This window comes from Coregonus lavaretus (assembly GCF_964263955.1).
Source record: "Coregonus lavaretus genome assembly, contig: HAP1_SCAFFOLD_1896, whole genome shotgun sequence".
Lineage (NCBI taxonomy): Eukaryota > Metazoa > Chordata > Actinopteri > Salmoniformes > Salmonidae > Coregonus > Coregonus lavaretus.
Genome location: NW_028163501.1, coordinates 52296 through 71218, shown reverse-complemented (window position 1 = coordinate 71218; position 18923 = coordinate 52296). Strand labels below are relative to the sequence as shown.

Here is an 18923-nt window from a genome sequence, read left to right as displayed (position 1 = left end):
TATACAGCTATCGGTTTCGTTCAACGGGAAAAATGGATTTTTCTGTGTCGTTTTGGGGAGGAGGTAAGCGAAAGTAGATACATGAGAGGAAGGGTAGCAGTCTGAATAGCAAGGAGGGTGTCTCCGAGAGAGAGAGGGAGGGAGGGAGGGAGGGAGAGAGAGAGAAAGAGAGTGACTGGTGCTGTCCTTTCAGAACCACGGAAAGCAGTCACCCCCGGCACAGCAGGCACCTTGCTGCCCGTGGATGTCATAAACTGGTTCTACCCAAACCACCACAACAGGAGGAGAGTTGCGTTGGATTCGGATTTTAAAAAAGGAAAAACACCAATTTTATCATCTTCTTTACCTCTCGGATTTATACCACTATGAGTTGACGTCCATTGTTTATGGGAAGCCATTGGCTACAATCATTTTGGATTTAAATGTTACCCTCCAGTAGGTCTGGTTGGTGATTGATTTCCACGACAGGTTGGAGAACCATTGGGGTTATCTGGCATCATCAGTGGGCATATGTGCTAAATTAGGCCTATACATTTATTGTTTGAGGATCTGTAGCCTGTAATAGCAGCAGCCTACTCTCTCCCCCCCTCCCCTGGTAATCCCGGGTGTGCATGTGTTGCACTTGCAAGCGTTCTCCCTCCCTCCCGTTGAGGCGTGCGGTGCTCGTAGAGTTACCGTTGTGATGCCGGGAACTTGCTGGAGACATGCCTAAGGGACGCAATGGGCTTGAGCGATGAAAAGGATCGCATTGTGATAAACGTGGGAGGGATCAAACATCAGACATACCGCGGTACCCTGCGTACCCTGCCCGGCACCCGCTTATCCTGGCTCGCCGAACCCGACGCGCCTAGCCACTTCGACTGGGACGACAAACATGAGGAATTCTTCTTCGACCGCCACCCGGCTGTTTTCGCACATATCCTTAATTATTACCGGACAGGTAAACTGCACTGCCCTGCGGATGTCTGCGGACCACTGTATGAGGAGGAACTGGCCTTCTGGGGCATCGACGAGACGGACGTGGAGCCGTGCTGTTGGATGACCTATAGCCAGCATCGGGAGGCGGAAGAGGCGCTTGATAGTTTTGGTGGGGGGGCACTGCTCGACCTGACTGGTAACGATGATCCAGACCCGGAGGTTGCGGCCGACCAGGGGGACGGGGTTGGTGATGAGGCAGATGAGATGACGAGGAGGCTGGCGCAGGGGGACTCTCCAGACGCCAAGGCAGGGGGGCTTTGGGGCCGCTGGCAGAAACGCATGTGGGCTCTGTTTGAAGACCCCTACTCCTCTAAATATGCAAGGGTGAGTAGGAGAGAGATTTCTCTACATGTATATTTTCCTCTCCAGGTGATATGTTTTTAATGATGAATGAATGAGAGATTGACAGAGATGCAGATTGATAGTGTCTCCAGCCATGTAATGTGGCTAAGGTCTGTGTGAGAGTGACCTTGAGATGGTAGGCTAGTCCACTCCACAGGGAGCTCCACAGCAGGAAACTGTTTTAACAGTGAGGTAGGCAGGAAGAAATATTCACCAATGAATCCTCTGATTTGACAGATGGCATTTATAACCAGGCCAATAACGACTAGCCTACTTTAACCCCTACATGTCAGCAAACAGAGAAAGCTGTCTGAATCCTATTGTGACTCTTATATCCCTGCCACACTATTGAGCTGAGCCGAACCAAGCCAAGCTGAGCCGAACCAAGCCAAGCTGAGCCGAACCAAGCCAAGCTGAGCCGAACCAAGCCAAGCTGGCCTGGTTAAGGTTGGCACGATAGTGTGAAAAGGTACTACAGGTCTTTGGACCCAGAACCTCTTGGACATGAGACTACATGGTGTGTTGATTAAATGATGTCCGCAAGCAAACAGAGGAAAAACGTGTCTGAATGAATACCATTATGAGCCCAGCAGGTCTTTGGGCTGAGACCTCCTGGACTAGCCTGGTGCCAGATCTGTCTGTGCTGTCTTGCTAAGTGTGACAATGGCCATAGAAGTTTTGCAAGACAGCGCCAACCAGCAGGCTACTCCTGGACATGAGAATAAAATACCTGAGTGGGGTGTGGTTAGAATACCTGGGAGGTGTGGCCTGGGGTGTTTAGCGTTCTATGTACCGGTGCGAGCGTGCGTTTTGAATTCCACCCACTGCTATTCTAACACACCATCTCCTCATACCTTTCCTGTCAGTCGTTCACTGTCCTATCTAATCAAAATTCAAAGAATTAAAAACAAATAAATAAAGGAGTGGGACTGCCCCACTCCTAAAACATAATACAAATAATACCTGGGGTGTTGACAGTTTGAGAATACCTGGGGTGTTGACAGTTTTAGAATACCTAGGGTGTTGACAGTTTGAGAATACCTGGGGTGTTGACAGTTTGAGAATACCTAGTTTTTTTTCAGTTTGAGAATACCTGGGATGTTGACAGTTTGAGAATACCTAGGATGTTGACAGTTTGAGAATACCTGGGGTGTTGTCAGCAGGGTTGGAGTCAATTCTGAATTTAGTTGTGAATTGTTCTTTAATTCCAATTAAAATATTGCATTTTAATTGAATTTTAATTGGCCACACCCCACAGGAATCAGAATTTGAATAGAATTTGAATTAAAGGAAGTAGAATTTGATTCAATGAAATTGAAATAGTTTATTTTTCAACACATCACCATAGTAATGTTTATTTTGATATCATGTATAGGTTACCACTACCACGTAGCATAAGGTTAAAACATTTCATTTTTAAAACGAATTCTCTTAAAACATTTTTAAGTAATTAAAGTGGTCTGGAAATATTCTAAGATCATGTTGTGGGTTGTCTACAATAATTAATAATCCCCTTAATGTTTTAAAATATCAGAATGCATTTTCCAGAATGCATTAGATCAAATACTGCAGTATAGAGGGAATCTAACATCTCATGACAAATAAAAATACAGTGTGACACCTTTGAGTTATTATCAAACTAATATTTGAAATGGTATGTGTATTCTTTGCATTAATAAGTGGCATATGCTTTTGATAAAATATTTGTCAAATGAGACTTTCATGTTTCATGTCTTAGTTTAATTGGTTTGAATTGCTTTGAATGAAATTATATTCCTTCAATTCAATTTCTATTACAATTCTGATTCCATTGTTTGAATTGAACTAAATTCTGAAATTCTGAATTGACCCCAACCCTGGTTGGCAATATGAGAATACTTGGGATGTTGGCGTTTGGTTAGAATACCTGGGATGTTGGCAGTTTGGTTAGAATACCTGGGATGTTGACAGTTTGAGAATACCTGGGATGTTGACAGTTTGAGAATACCTGGGATGTTGACAGTTTGAGAATACCTGGGATGTTGACAGTTTGAGAATACCTGGGATGTTGACAGTTTGAGAATACCTGGGATGTTGACAGTTTGGTTAGAATACCTGGGATGTTGACAGTTTGGTTAGAATACCTGTCTGGGTGGATGTTGGATATTGGTTAAACAGTTCAGTTCAGCCTATTTAGTGCACCAGATCTTTAGCACCACCAGCAACAGTAGCCTACCTAATGGCAGATCTCCAGACTGATACAGAACGCAAGTTGGGAGAGGTGACAGTCTTGGACCTGTTTTTTACGGGCAGGCTTCCCTTTGACCTGGCCCTGGTCCAATGCCCCTTGATGTCGATGATAATAAAACACGTTTGCACCTCTTGCTGCTCCTGCAGCTGTGTAACGTGGTGATTGGTCTAATTACAGGATTAAGGAGCCGGGCACACGGCCAATCAACATGCAGTTAACACTCTGATGGAATCACACACTATAAAAATAAGCGTTATTAAGGTCCAAATACAAAAACCCAGTTCAGGTCAGAAATACAGTAGATTATTAAGTGAGTAGCAGTTCATATTGAAATTGCTGGAGTTGTTGATTGATTGGTCATGCCTTACTGGCCGTTGTTGTGTGGTAGACAGGGGAGATGAGTTGATGAGTGATGATTATTAAACAGAGTGAAAGGAGCCTACACCACCCACACAATAACTGCGCAGTTTCCATATTTCAGTGTGAAAGCCAATACATATATATTTTTTAAATGATAGGTGCAGTGAAATGTGTTGTTTTACAGGGTCAGCCATAGCAGTACAGCACCCCTGGAGCAAACTAGGGTTAAGTGCCTTGCTCAAGGGTACATGGACCGATTTATCACTGTGTCAGCTCAGGTATTCGAACTAGCGACCTTTCGGTTACTGGCCCAGCACTCGAACCGCCCATACATTTCAGTGTGAGCAAGACAAAACCTCAGTAGACTGAAGTTTGACAGAGCTTCACAGAGCACAGCATGTGGTTAATTAGATCAGTGTCTGTTAATTACAGACTGTAGTATTCACATCATAGTGGAACAGCCTCCTACCACTCATTTAGCAGACGCTCTTATCCAGAGCAACTAGGGTTAAGTGCCTTGCTCAAGGGCACATCAACAGATTCTTCACCTAGTCGGCTTGGGGATTCAAACCAGCGACCTTTCAGTTACTGGCCCAACGCTCTTAACCGCTAGGCTACCTGCCGCCTACCACTGTCTGCCCTGTCACTCCTAGAGACATCAACAGCCTGGAATTAGCCAACCAGGACAAAATCATAGAAATATAATCTAGTCATTATCAAATAATTGTATTTCTATAGGCAAAACCTGAATGTTCAGTGAATGGCCTGGCAAATGCTGCTTTATAGCTGTCTCTCCCCAGGGGCATCAACAGGGATTAGCCAATTAGCAAACCAGGGCCAAACAAGCCGCAGTGATCATCACTATAGGCCAGAATCATGTTCATTGTATGTCCTGTCAAAGACAGCTAATGTAGGTGCTGCCTTATGCCTGTCACTCCCAGCTAATGTAAGGGGGCTGCCTTATGCCTGTCACTCCCAGCTAATGTAAGGGGCTGCCTTATGCCTGTCACTCCCAGCTAATGTAAGGGGGCTGCCTTATGCCTGTCACTCCCAGCTAATGTAAGGGGCTGCCTTATGCCTGTCACTCCTATGAACATCAACAGGGATTAGCTAGACCGGGTAGTGTTCATTAGGGCATTCATGTTTTAAAACGGAAAACTAAAATGAGTGTTTCCTATTGGACAAGTCCCAGGTAGATCCCTCCCCCTGTTTCAGTCTGTTTGCTTCCGTTTGGTGCCTAATGAACACGAGCCAGGCCAAAACCTCCCTTAGTGATCACCATCAAAGGCCAGAATGTTTACTGTATGACCTGGCAAAGATATACGGGCATGCCATGTGAGCTGCATGATATCAGGGTTGGGTTCAATTCCATTTCAATTCAGTCAATGCAAAATCAAATCAAATCAAATGTATTGGTCACTTACACATGGTTAGCAGATGTTATTGCGAGTGTAGCGAAATGCTTGTGCTTCTAGTTCCGACAGTGCAGCAATATCTAGCAAGTAATAATTAACAGTTCCACAACAAATATCTAATACACACAAATCTAAGTAAAGGAATGGAATAAGAATATATAAATATATGGATGAGCAATGTCATTATCAGAGTGGCATAGTCTAAGATGCAATAGATAGTACAGAATACAGTATATACATATGAGATGGGTAATGCAAGATATGTAAACATTATTAAAGTGGCATTATTAAAGTGACTAGTGTTCCATGTATTAAAGTGGCCAGTGATTTTCAAGTCTGTATGTAGGCAGCAGCGCCTCTGTGCTAGTGATGTGTCATGACTTGCCCTCATGGGTTGAGGATCAAAGATTCCTGCTAGGCAAAGGTTTGAACACCCCCTTTCCTGGGGGCCAGTTTTATGACTTAACAGCCGGTCATTAACAGTTTGCAGAAAAGTACTCCTTTTGGTCTCTAGGGAATAAAGAATTTCCCTGTGAGACAAAGGAAGTCTTCCGCCAAGACTCCAACATCCAAAAGTGGATAATGAAACAATATTCCTATTTAAAAGAATGTGGGAAATGGTCAGTGGGGATCTAAAGAATAATCATGTCATATTGTTTATTATTTTGTGATGTCATTAAGGATGGTATCAAGTAATAAATGTAACTTGGAAAGTGTACATATTCTATCTATCAAGTTTACATCTAAATGTTGTAGAAAATATATGATTAAGTATGAGAGTATTTTGGTGAAGATAGGAATGTGATTTTAGTCTTCTAATGAGATAATAGTTTTTCATATAAACTATAATAATAATAATATGCCATTTAGCAGACGCTTTTATCCAATGCGACTTACAGTCATGTGTGCATACATTTTTACGTATGGGGGATCCCGGGGATCGAACCCACTACCCTGGCGTTACAAGCGCCATGCTCTACCAATTGAGCTACAGAGGACCACAACTATGCACAGTGACTAGCCACGCCCCGAGTGACATCAGAGATCGTGTAAACATGATGAAATGCCCCTTTTACCCGAGTGCATAAAAAGCCTTGAAAAACAAATCATCCTTTAGACCAGCAGATGTGAAGCGTGAGCCAAACGTTGCAAATGGTTGAATTTCTACAAGACCAAGAAGCGTGAAGCTGAAGCTACACGTTACAAAATGGTTAGACCAGAAAGACCAGAAAACGTGAGACGTTAGTCCACACGTTTGAAATGGAGAAACTCTGAAACTCTCAACCTCTACACGAGGTGAAGAAGAAGACAATGTACTAGACCTTATCATCTCAGTCTGCAGCTGGCATGTATAGTCGTCTAGAGAACTTTCACTAAAGACACGAGAGAGGAGAGGACAATCCCTCTCAGACAACCGCTGGTACATCTGAAGTATCTATTCTAACAGATCAACTCTATGAACTACAGGGTACGCTGAAGTATACGTTCTAACCACCATTACGACCAGAAACTCTACCAAGGACATTGGGATCTCTGGTGGGCAAACCAGAGTCCTACATCATCAACTCAACTATTTGAGGACAGCTACACGTAAATACATGTTGCATTTCTAATCTGAATTAGCGATTATTAGGGTGCATAAGTATTATGATTACTTTCCAAAGTAACTACGATAGTTTGAATCTCTGTCTCTCCCTTCCACTCTGACCCTGCTTCTACCCAAGCAGTCATGCGATTGTGTATGTGTATTTGTATTGTGTTATTATTTAGTTAGTTAGTAAATAAATCAATAAGCCAATTTGTGTATTGCTGATTAATCAATACGGTTAGGGTTCTTGCAGGTTCAAGGATTATGCGACATTCAGAACGAGACTGATAAGCGGTAATTATTTAATAAGTGACTGTTATCGATATATATATAACATACAGTTGAAGTCGGAAGTTTACATACACCTTAGCCAAATACATTTAAACTCAGTTTTTCACAATTCCTGACATTTAATCCTAGTAAAAATTCCCTGTTTTAGGTCAGTTAGGATCACCACTTTTTTTTAAGAATGTGAAATGTCAGAATAATAGTAGAGAGAATGATTTATTTCAGCTTTTATTTATTTCATCACATTCCCAGAGGGTCAGAAGTTTACATACACTCAATTAGTATTTGGTAGCATTGCCTTTAAATTGTTTAACTTGGGTCAAACGTTTTGGGTAGCCTTCCACAAGCTTCCCACAATAAGTTGGGTGAATTTTGGCCCATTCCTGCTGACAGAGCTGGTGTAACTGAGTCATGTTTGTAGGCCTCCTTGCTCCCACACGCCTTTTCAGTTCTGCCCACAAATGTTCTAAAGGATTGAGGTCAGGGCTTTGTGATGGCCACTCCAATACCTTGACTTTGTTGTCCTTAAGCCATTTTGCCACAACTTTGGAAGTATGCTTGGGGTCATTGTCCATTTGGAAGGACCCATTTGCGACCAAGCTTTAACTTCCTGACTGACGTCTTGAGATGTTGCTTCAATATATCCACATATACTTTTTTTCTCCAAAAAGTATGATCTTTGTCCCCATGTGCAGTTGCAAACCGTAGTCTGGCTTTTTTATGGCGGTTATGGAGCAGTGGCTTCTTCCTTGCTGAGTGGCCTTTCAGGTTATGTCGATATAGGACTCGTTTTACTGTGGATATAGATACTTTTGTACCTGTTTGCTCCAGCATCTTCACAAGGTTATTCTGGGATTGATTTGCACTTTTCGCACCAAAGTACGTTCATCTCTAGGAGACAGAACGCGTCTCCTTCCTGAGCGGTATGGCGGCTGCGTGGTCCCATGGTGTTTATACTTGCGTACTATTGTTTGTACAGATGAACGTGGTACCTTCAAGGCGTTTGGAAATTGCTCCCAAGGATGAACCAGACTTGTGGAGGTCTACCATTTTTTTCTGAGGTCTTGGCTGATTTCTTTTGATTTTCCCATGATGTCAAGCAAAGAGGCACTGAGTTTGAAGGTAAGCCTTGAAATACATCCACAGGTACGCCTCAAATTGACTCAAATGATGTCAATTAGCCTATCAGAAGCTTCTAAAGCCATGACATCATTTTCTGGAATTTTCCAAGCTGTTTAAAGACACAGTCAACTTAGTGTATGTAAACTTCTGACCCACTGGAATTGTGATACAGTGAATTATAAGTGAAATAATCTGTCTGTAAACAATTGTTGGAAAAATTATTTGTGTCATGCACAAAGTAGATGTCCTAACCGACTTGCCAAAACTATAGTTTGTTAACAAGAAATTAGTGGAGTGGTTGAAAAACAAGTTTTAATGACTCCAACTTAAGTGAATGTAAACTTCAGATGGTAACACCTTAAACAACTTCTTCCGTGGTGCCCCAAATTCCTAATGAGTTAATTGTTACATGATTAATTTAATAGAGTGACAATTAAACATAGTTAGGTGATTCGATAAATAACAGTCATACATTAAAATAAGTCACGTCACGACAGATGGCTGTTTAACAGTCTGATGGCCTTGAGATAGAGGTTGTTTTTCAGTCTCTCGGTCACAGCTTTGATGCAATTCAGGTAGTAAACTGAAATTCCAATTCCAATTTCAATTCCAATATCAAGAGGTTTAGAGCTGAGCTTCGGTGGCTGTTGCAACAGAATTAAGGATTGAGGCCGCAAGGGGCTGATATACAGTGCCTTTGGAAAGTATTCAGACCCTTTTACTTATTCCAAAAAAAAAATACGTTACAGCCTTATTCTAAAATTTATAAATAAATAAAAAAAACTCAGCAATCTACACATAATACCCCATAATGACAAAGCAAAAACAGGTTTTTAGACATTTTTACAAATGTATTACGAATAAAAAACATATTTACACAAGTATTCAGACCCTTTGCTCTGATACTTGATGGAGTTGACAGTGCATGCCAGAGCAAATACCAAGCCATGAGGCCGAAGGAATTGTTCGTAGAGCTCCGAGACAGGATTGCAGCATTGAAGGTCCCCAAGAACACAGTGGCCTCCATCAATCTAGAGCTGGCCGCCCGGCCAAACTGAGCAATCGGGGGAGATGGCCTTGGTCCAGAAAGGTGACCAAGAACTCGAAAAGTCACTCTGATAGAGCTCCAGAGTTCCTCTGTGGAGATGGGAGAACATTCCAGAAGGACAACCATCTCTGCAGCACTCCACCAATCAGGCCTTTATGGTAGTGGCCAGACGGAAGCCACTCCTCAGTAAAAGGCACATGACAGCCCGCTTGGAGTTTGCCAAAAGGCACCTAAAGACTCTCAGACCATGAGAAACAAGATTCTCTGGTCTGATGAAACGAAGATTCAACTCTTTGGCCTGAATGCCAAGTGTCACGTCTGGAGGAAACCTGGCACCATCCCTACGGTGAAGCATGGTGGTGGCAGCATCATGTTGTGGGGATGTTTTTCAGCAGCAGGGACTGGGAGACTAGTCAGGATCGAGGCAAAGATGAACGGAACAAAGAATAGAGAGATCCTTGATGAAAGCCTGCTCCAAAGCGCTCAGGACCTCAGACTGGGGTGAAGGTTCACCTTCCAACTGGACAACGACCCTAAGCACACAGCCAAGACAACGCAGGAATGGCTTCGAGACAAGTCTCTGAATGTCCTTGAGTGGCCCAGCCAGAGTCCAGACTTGAACCCGATCGAACATCTCTGGAGAGACCTGAAAATAGCTGTGCAGCAACGCTCCCCATCCAACCTGACAGAGCTTGAGAGGATCTGCAGAGAAGAATGGGAGAAACTCCCCAAATACAGGTGTGCCACGCTTGTAGCATCATACCCAAGAAGACTTGAGGCTGTAATTGCTGCCAAAGGTGCTTCAACAAAGTACTGAGTAAAGGGTTTGAATACTTACGTAAATGTGATACTTCTGTTTTTAATTTTTTATAAATGAGCAAAACAAAATCTAAAAACCAATTTTTGCCTTCATTATGGGGTATTGTGTGTAGGTTGATGAGGGGAAAAAACTATTTCATCAATTTTAGAATAAGGCTGTTACCTAACAAAATGTGGAAAAAGTCAAGGGGTCTGAATACTTTTCCGAAGGCACTGTACACTTTTGTACTCTGATTTATATACAAACAATAGTATAGTATGTTATACACTAATATAACCCTATGTTGTTGCCTTATTTAGATTTTTTATTTATTTTTTCACCCCCTTTTTTGGGGGGGGGGGGTAATTGGTAGTTACAGTCTTGTCCCATCGCTGCAAGTCCCGTACGGACTCGGGAGCGGCGAAGGTCGAGAGCCATGCGTCCTCCGAAACACGACCCTGCCAAGCCGCACTGCTTCTTGACACACTGCTCGCTTAATCCGGAATCCAGCCGCACCAATGTGTTGGAGGAAACACCGTACAACTGGGGACCGTGTCAGCGTGCACTGCGCCCGGCCCGCCACAGGAGTCGCTAGAGCGCGATGGGACAAGGACATCCCGGCCGGCCAAACCTTCCCCTAACCCGGACGACGCTGGGCCAATTGTGTGCCGCCTCATGGGTCTCCCGGTCGTCTGCAACATAGACCGGGATCGAACCCGGGTCTGTAGTGATGCCTTAATGCAATGCATGAATGCGATGCAGTGCCTTAGATCGCTGCGCCACTCCGGAGGCCCCGGCAAGGCCTTATTTCTATTACAGCATGTTGGATGACTGTCAGGTTTAGGCTACTACATGATACTCTAAATGTCCCTGTACCCATCATGAGGTTGCTACAACCTAGCCCATGAATGAAAGTTCACAACGTAGGTGCGCACAGGTTGAGAGAAAGATTTGAGGTGACAGACAGTCACATGGACAGACAGTGACACATTCAATTCCGCCTTGCACACTCTTGCCTGCATCTAGCTGATCTAGGGTGTAATCATTAGTTAATCAACAGTTGCAAACGATAGTTTCTATTGGACAAATTCAGGTATGTTTATCCCCGTTTCATTCCGTTTGCTTCCGTTTAAGAAACGTTTTTCAGCAGAATGGGCGGAATGAATACACCCCGGATCAAGCGCAAACACAGTTCACTTTCATAGCAGCCACATTGTATTCCTTCTCGCATTTACGAGGTCTCCCCCTCGCGCCTTTTCCCTTCGTTTGTGGACTTCAATGCACAACACATCAGCTGTATGTGACCAGGCGAAAAAACCATTCGAAGCGAAACCATTTCATAACCACTACACATATCCTACATAGTTGTCACCATATTAGCTAAAGTAACGTCCTAGTCAGCATAGCTAATAGAACTAATGCGTTAGTAAACCCGCTACAATCATGCAGTAATGTTACATTGTATAGTCAGTAAGCAGTTACACCGGCGGGCCTCGGTGGCAATAAATTAGTAAAACCAAAAGCTTACCTTGACTTGGAAGAGTTCCAGTGTTGGATAGTCATAGCCAGCTAGCTAACATAGCATCTCTTTGTTTGAGCCGGGTGTTTGAGTAGGCTAAACTAGCTAGCTGCATTTGCTAGCTAAGTAAGTTAACCTGAAAGTAAAAATAAAAAAGACAATCTCTCTATCTCTCTCTTGCTTGTCCTTCATTTTTGAAGAAATTAATTTGTTCAAAACTGTTCGACTATTGTCTTTCTCTCTCTTTGAGACAACTACACACCATATTTTATGCACTGCAGTGCTAGCTATCTGTAGCTTATGCTTTCAGTACTAGATTAATTCTCTGATCCTTTGATTGGGTGGACAAAATGTCAGTTCATGCTGCAAGAGCTCTGATAGGTTGGAGGACGTCCTCCGGACGTTGTCATAATTACTGTGTAAGTCTATGGAAGTGGATGAGAACCATGAGCCTCCTAGTTTTCTATTGAAGTCTATGTACCCAGAGGAGGACAGAAGCTAGCTGTCCTCCGGCTACACCATGGTGCTACCCTACAGAGTGCTGTTGAGGCCACTGTAGACCTTCATTGCAAAACAGTGTTTTTTTTAATCAATTATTTGTTGACATGTGACTATATTTAGTGTAGTTTTATCTAAGAAGGATAACTTTTTTAATATTTTACAGTTTTGATTTTTATGAAATTCACTGAGGATGGTGGTCCTCCCCTTCCTCCTCCGAGGAGCCTCCACTGGTTGCCTGCGAGCTGATAAACTAAACTATGTCAGAAGGGTCAGAGCTGATCCTCTGTGTCTGTGGCAGGAGGACATTACTGGGAATGAGGGGCTGTGTTGCAAATGGCACCCTATTCCTTATATAGTGCACCACTTTTTAACAGAGTCCTGGTCAAAAGTAGTGCACTATATAGGGAATAGGGTGCCATTAGGGACGTAATTGAAGTGTGCTAACATGAAAGAGACTGTGATGAAAGAAGCCTTGATCTCTTTGGAAGCACTGAAAGTGTTACAGATGATGCTGTACTGTGTTCACTGCCAAGCAACAGGCAGCATGGCCTGTTTCAAAACTACAAATAGTGATTTATGGTATTAATTGAAACAGCCTTTGAACATCAGTAAACAGTCCTTTGAACAGCAAAGTCCTTTGAAGAGTGATTTGTCAAAACAAAGCAGCCCAAGGGAAACTTTTTAGAAAATCCACCTTCGTGCCAAGTCTCCCAAGTCTCTTAACAAAAGGTTTCTAATGGTTTGTTTCTGTGTGGCTGACTGTTTTAGGGTTGAAATTGTATTTTTATCTCTTGGGGGGTGGCCGACATCAATATTTAGGGCCACATTGATTTTTGAGTTCTTATGGTGGACCTGGCTGATTTGTTTCAGTTATGATGGTGGACCTGGCTGATTTGTTTCAGTTATGATTGTGGACCTGGCTGATTTGTAATATGAACCCTGCATGACTGTTTGTGATGGATAACAACGAATCAGACAGAATGGAATGGATGTCCAGAAGACGCCGTCTAACTAGGATTGTGTCCCAAATAGCAGCCTATTCCCTATATAGTGCACTGCTTTTGACCTGAGCCCACAGGGTGCCGTTTGGAACGCATCCTAGGCCTACCGCTCGGTTCCATCTGGTCCATCTACAGAAGAGAAACAGACACAGAAGCTGTAGAGATGTTTCTTTCAGAGTGTGTGTGTGTGTGTGTGTGTGTGTGTGTGTGTGTGTGTGTGTGTGTGTGTGATGAACGGTTGATGTTGATGGGTTCTCCTGATTAATAGATGCGGTGCTGCTTCCTAACCCCATAAGCAGAGAAATATAATGACTGGAACTGACAAACCCCATCAGACCAAGGCAATTTGACTGGAACACTCCTGCGTCCCAAATGGCATCCTATTCACTTACTAGGGCCCGATTCCGACCCGAGATAAGCGCGCATAAATGGAACCTAATTCCCTTTTTATGCACTTTTCTATCTATGCGTATTCTGACCTTCCAATTTAAGCATGAGAATAGCATGCTATTCACCCACTATTCGTTTGGGGTGGAGATCTAATAAATGAAGGTGGTGGAGGTGTGTCTACAGATATGCCGTATTCTGACCTTGAATTGATTCCATCATAATTCCACTACCTTTACACGCGATGAAACAAGGTACTCAGGCTATAGTGATGTAAACCATCCATGGTACTCAGGCTATAGTGACGTAAACCATCCATGGTACTCAGGCTATAGTGACGTAAACCATCCCATGGTACTCAGGCTATAGTGACGTAAACCATCCCATGGTACTCAGGCTATAGTGACGTAAACCATCCCATGGTACTCAGGCTATAGTGATGTAAACCATCCATGGTACTCAGGCTATAGTGATGTAAACCATCCATGGTACTCAGGCTATAGTGACGTAAACCATCCCATGGTACTCAGGCTATAGTGACGTAAACCATCCATGGTACTCAGGCTATAGTGATGTAAACCATCCATGGTACTCAGGCTATAGTGACGTAAACCATCCATGGTACTCAGGCTATAGTGATGTAAACCATCCATGGTACTCAGGCTATAGTGATGTAAACCATCCCATGGTACTCAGGCTATAGTGATGTAAACCATCCCATGGTACTCAGGCTATAGTGACATAAACAATGATGTGTATAAACCCTAGATTGACGATGCTGTGTGTTGGTCATTGAGAGGCTTTGAAGCCACCGGTCGGCCATATTGTCTCTCCCCAGTAGGAGCAGTCCTCCATAGGAATGAATGGAATTCTACAGTATTTCAATTAAATGTTTCAAGGACTAAATGACATGCATTTAATTTTTGTTGTTGTTATAGTGGGGACAGTACCATTATTACTCTCTAAAATAAATACTTTAAGGAAAATTATATATATTTATATATTTTTTTGTTATGTTTAGCTAACATAATATAATTAAAATATACGCATTAAGGTGTCTGTAATAGAATAAATGTGTCAAAAACGAATGTAGACATGAAGAAATGTACCAAAATGGCTGCGCGGTGGCTTCATCCAGGGCTTATATACATCATTTGATGTAAACGATCCATGGTACTTACTGTAAGTGACCGTATGCTAAAGTTAAGCAGGTGATTTGCATGGTATTTACTGTGTGTTAATATGCAAAATGTGACTCATTTTCAGTAGCATTTTTATAGTACCTAGTGAATGACCTTATGCTAAAGACAAGGGGGTAATTTGCATGTTATTCTCTGTACTGTATGTAATGCTAATTGTCAGGGTCTGATGACTGTGCGTGTGTTGCATTTACTCCCTGGAGTATGAAGCACCACTCAGCTTCACTCATACCCTGACTTGTCTCACTTAGCAACACACACACACACACACACACACACACACACACACACACACACACACACACACACACACACACACACACACACACACACACACACACACACACACACACACACAAAACCCTCCCAGATGTATCATTAATTCCATTAGTCAGCCCTTAACCAACAGTGCATTTATTTTTAATAAAAAAAGTAAAATAAAACAACAACAAAAAATTGTTGAGAAAAAAAAGAGCAGAAGTAAAATAAAATAACAGTAGTGAGGCTACTGTTTTTAGTCAGCCACCAATTGTGCAAGTTCTCCCACTTAAAAAGATGAGAGAGGCCTGTAATTTTCATCATAGGTACACGTCAACTATGACAGACAAAATGAGAAAAGAAAATCTAGAAAAATCACATTGTAGGATTTTTAATGAATTTATTTGCAAAATATGGTGGAAAATAAGTATTTGGTCAATAACAAAAGTTTCTCAATACTTTGTTATATACCCTTTGTTGGCAATGACACAGGTCAAACGTTTTCTGTAAGTCTTCACAAGGTTTTCACACACTGTTGCTGGTATTTTGGCCCATTCCTCCATGCAGATCTCCTCTAGAGCAGTGATGTTTTGGGGCTGTCGCTGGGCAACACGGACTTTCAACTCCCTCCAAAGATTTTCTATGGGGTTGAGATCTGGAGACTGGCTAGGCCACTCCAGGACCTTGAAATGCTTCTTACGAAGCCACTCCTTCGTTGCCCGGGCGGTGTGTTTGGGATCATTGTCATGCTGAAAGACCCAGCCACGTTTCATCTTCAATGCCCTTGCTGATGGAAGGAGGTTTTCACTCAAAATCTCACGATACATGGCCCCATTCATTCTTTCCTTTACACGGATCAGTCGTCCTGGTCCCTTTGCAGAAAAACAGCCCCAAAGCATGATGTTTCCACCCCCATGCTTCACAGTAGGTATGGTGTTCTTTGGATGCAACTCAGCATTCTTTGTCCTCCAAACACGACGAGTTGAGTTTTTACCAAAAAGTTATATTTTTGTTACATCTGACCATATGACATTCTCCCAATCCTCTTCTGGATCATCCAAATGCACTCTAGCAAACTTCAGACAGGCCTGGACATGTACTGGCTTAAGCAGGGGGACACGTCTGGCACTGCAGGATTTGAGTCCCTGGCGGCGTAGTGTGTTACTGATGGTAGGCTTTGTTACTTTGGTCGCAGCTCTCTGCAGGTCACTCACTAGGTCCCCCTGTGTGGTTCTGGGATTTTTGCTCACCGTTCTTGTGATCATTTTGACCCCACGGGGTGAGATCTTGCATGGAGCCCCAGATCGAGGGAGATTATCAGTGGTCTTGTATGTCTTCCATTTCCTAATAATTGCTCCCACAGTTGATTTCTTCAAACCAAGCTGCTTACCTATTGCAGATGCAGTCTTCCCAGCCTGGTGCAGGTCTACAATTTTGTTTCTGGTGTCCTTTGACAGCTCTTTGGTCTTGGCCATAGTGGAGTTTGGAGTGTGACTGTTTGGGTTAGGGTTATGGCCTTATGCTAAAGACAAGGGGGTAATTTGCATGTTATTCTCTGTACTGTATGTAATGCTAATTGTCAGGGTCTGATGACTGTGCGTGTGTTGCATTTACTCCCTGGAGTATGAAGCACCACTCAGCTTCACTCATACCCTGACTTGTCTCACTTAGCAACACACACACACACACACACACACACACACACACACACACACACAACCCTCCCAGATGTATCATTAATTCCATTAGTCTGCCTGGTTGAAGCATAGACATATCTATCTCTATGGGTACCAGGTTTGGGTTCAGTTACTATCTGAAATCTTTCAAAGACTTTGAGTGTTTTAGCCTGTCTGGCGTGGCAGATGGGAGAGGTTAATGACTATTCTATTAGTTCCATATGTTACAGGCTTTGGTTTTTACCATTTTTTAAAGTATTTTTTGTTTGGACTTTAGCACGTATAGCTCCTTATCACGTAGGGACGCACTGATTGGTGTCACCTCGTTAGTCAGTATGTGTTACAGCTGTGCTGGTTGCCATCTCATTAGTGGGAAGGTGTTACATCTTTCGTTGCCCTATTTTGATTTCTAGAAAAAACATTCCCTTTTGATTTCATTTTGTTCCACTTTGTGGTTTTGCTTCTTGTCTTTCAGTTTTGATGTGGGGGTCTATTGTGTTTGCCTCCTCTGGCGTCTTTTAGGTAACAGTTGTTGTTGCTAGTCAACTTTCAGTGGACACCCCCACGAGTGTCTTTCAGAAGAACCCCTCCTAAAACCCTGTCTATTTCGTTTTGGTTGTTGCCAATGACTCTTTGTTAGTTCCTCCTTCTGTTTGAGTGCCATTATTTGGTGTTCTTGCTGGGGGAACGTAACAATGGGGGCTCGTCCGGGATCTTGTTTCCCATGAGTATGGTAGTCGCTCTAATCACCTACTCTGAAGCTCTGCTGTGTCCAGGTATTTGAGTGTTCAGAATACACTTTTGTGGTAGAGTTTCTGTCACTGACATCCACCCTGAGGGGTTATAAGATTGGGAGAATAATTTTGAAAGTTCCATATGCACAGGCTAATTATCACACAGGCTAATTATCACACAGGCTAATTATCACACAGGCTAATTATCACACAGGCTAATAAAATAAAGCCAGGGACTTTAAGTTGGAAACATTTGTGGAAGAACTCTACATGGGAGATGCTAGATAAATGTACGAAGGTGAATCTGCTCGTCATTGCAAAGCATAATGACATCAAGGTGGCATCTGGCGATCCAAAAGCAGTAGTCAAAGAGTTGATCGGAACTGCTCTGGTGGAGGAGGAAATCCTTCCAGAGAGGGAGGATGATGAAAAGGGTCCTACGGGAAGTAGGGTGAGTCCTGTAGACGTGCAACTGCCAGAGGTAGAACTAAAGGCAAAAATGGGAACAACAGACATGAGAGCTCGAGCACAAGGAAAGGGAACAGGAATGTGAGCATGCCATTCGATTGAGAGATAGATCTGGAAGCACTTCGAATCCAGTCTGGCCATCCTGCACTCTCAACAGAGTTTGGTCTTGGTCGGAACAGCCGACTTGTACCGCCTGAAAGGCGCAGGAGAAGATGGCTTCCGTTTTACAGCCCTCTAACCAACTATTGTACTATTATGTGTTTTTTTTGTAATTTATTCTGTAAATAAGATTTCTGCCACCGTCTCTTATGACCAAAAAGAGCTTCTGGATATCAGGACAGCGATTACTCACCTCGTATTGGACGAATATTTTTTCTTCAACGAGTCGGACGCGAAGGATATTCTACAGACACCCGACAAGGCCCAAATCCCAGTGATTCGCATGAGAAAGAGACAGAGATATCGTGGACGTAGGTCGGGGTGCCTTGTAAGGAACCGACGGCGAGCGAGTATACCTACGAACGGGACGTTAAAAACTGTAATATCTTATGTTTCACCGAGTCGTGGCTGAACGACGATATGGATAGCATATAGCTGGCGGGATATATGCTACATCGGCAGGATAGAACTGCTGACTCCGGTAAGACAAGAGTTGGCGGTCTGTGTATATTTGTAAACAACAGCTGGTGCATAAAATCTAATACTAAGGAAGTCTCAAGGTTTTGCTCGCCTGAGGTAGAGCATCTCATGATAAGCTGTAGACCACACTATTTACCAAGAGTGTTTTCATCTATATTTTTTGTAGCTGTCTATTTACCACCACAAACCGATGCTGGCACTAACATTGCACTCAATGAGATGTATAAGGCCATAAGTAAACAGGAAAACGCTCATCCAGAGGAAGCGCTCCTAGTGGCCGGGGACTATAATGCAGGGAAACTCAAATCCATTCTACCTCATTTCTACCAGCATTAAATGTGCAACCAGTGGAAAAAAACTCCAGACCACTG

The 18923-nt window shown here is 43.0% G+C and overlaps 1 protein-coding gene across 1 annotated transcript in view; it reads left to right on the top strand.

Moving 5' to 3' along the window:
- Positions 1-720: 720 nt before the first annotated feature.
- The window catches only part of LOC311118056 (voltage-gated potassium channel KCNC1-like), a gene marked incomplete at both ends in the record, with an annotated part of 54035 nt that continues 35832 nt past the window's right edge, over positions 721-18923 (top strand). Inside the window, one exon of the mRNA XM_084192931.1 lies at positions 721-1302. Coding sequence (XP_084049057.1) covers positions 721-1302 — 582 coding nt within the window. The remainder of the gene's footprint in view (positions 1303-18923) is intronic.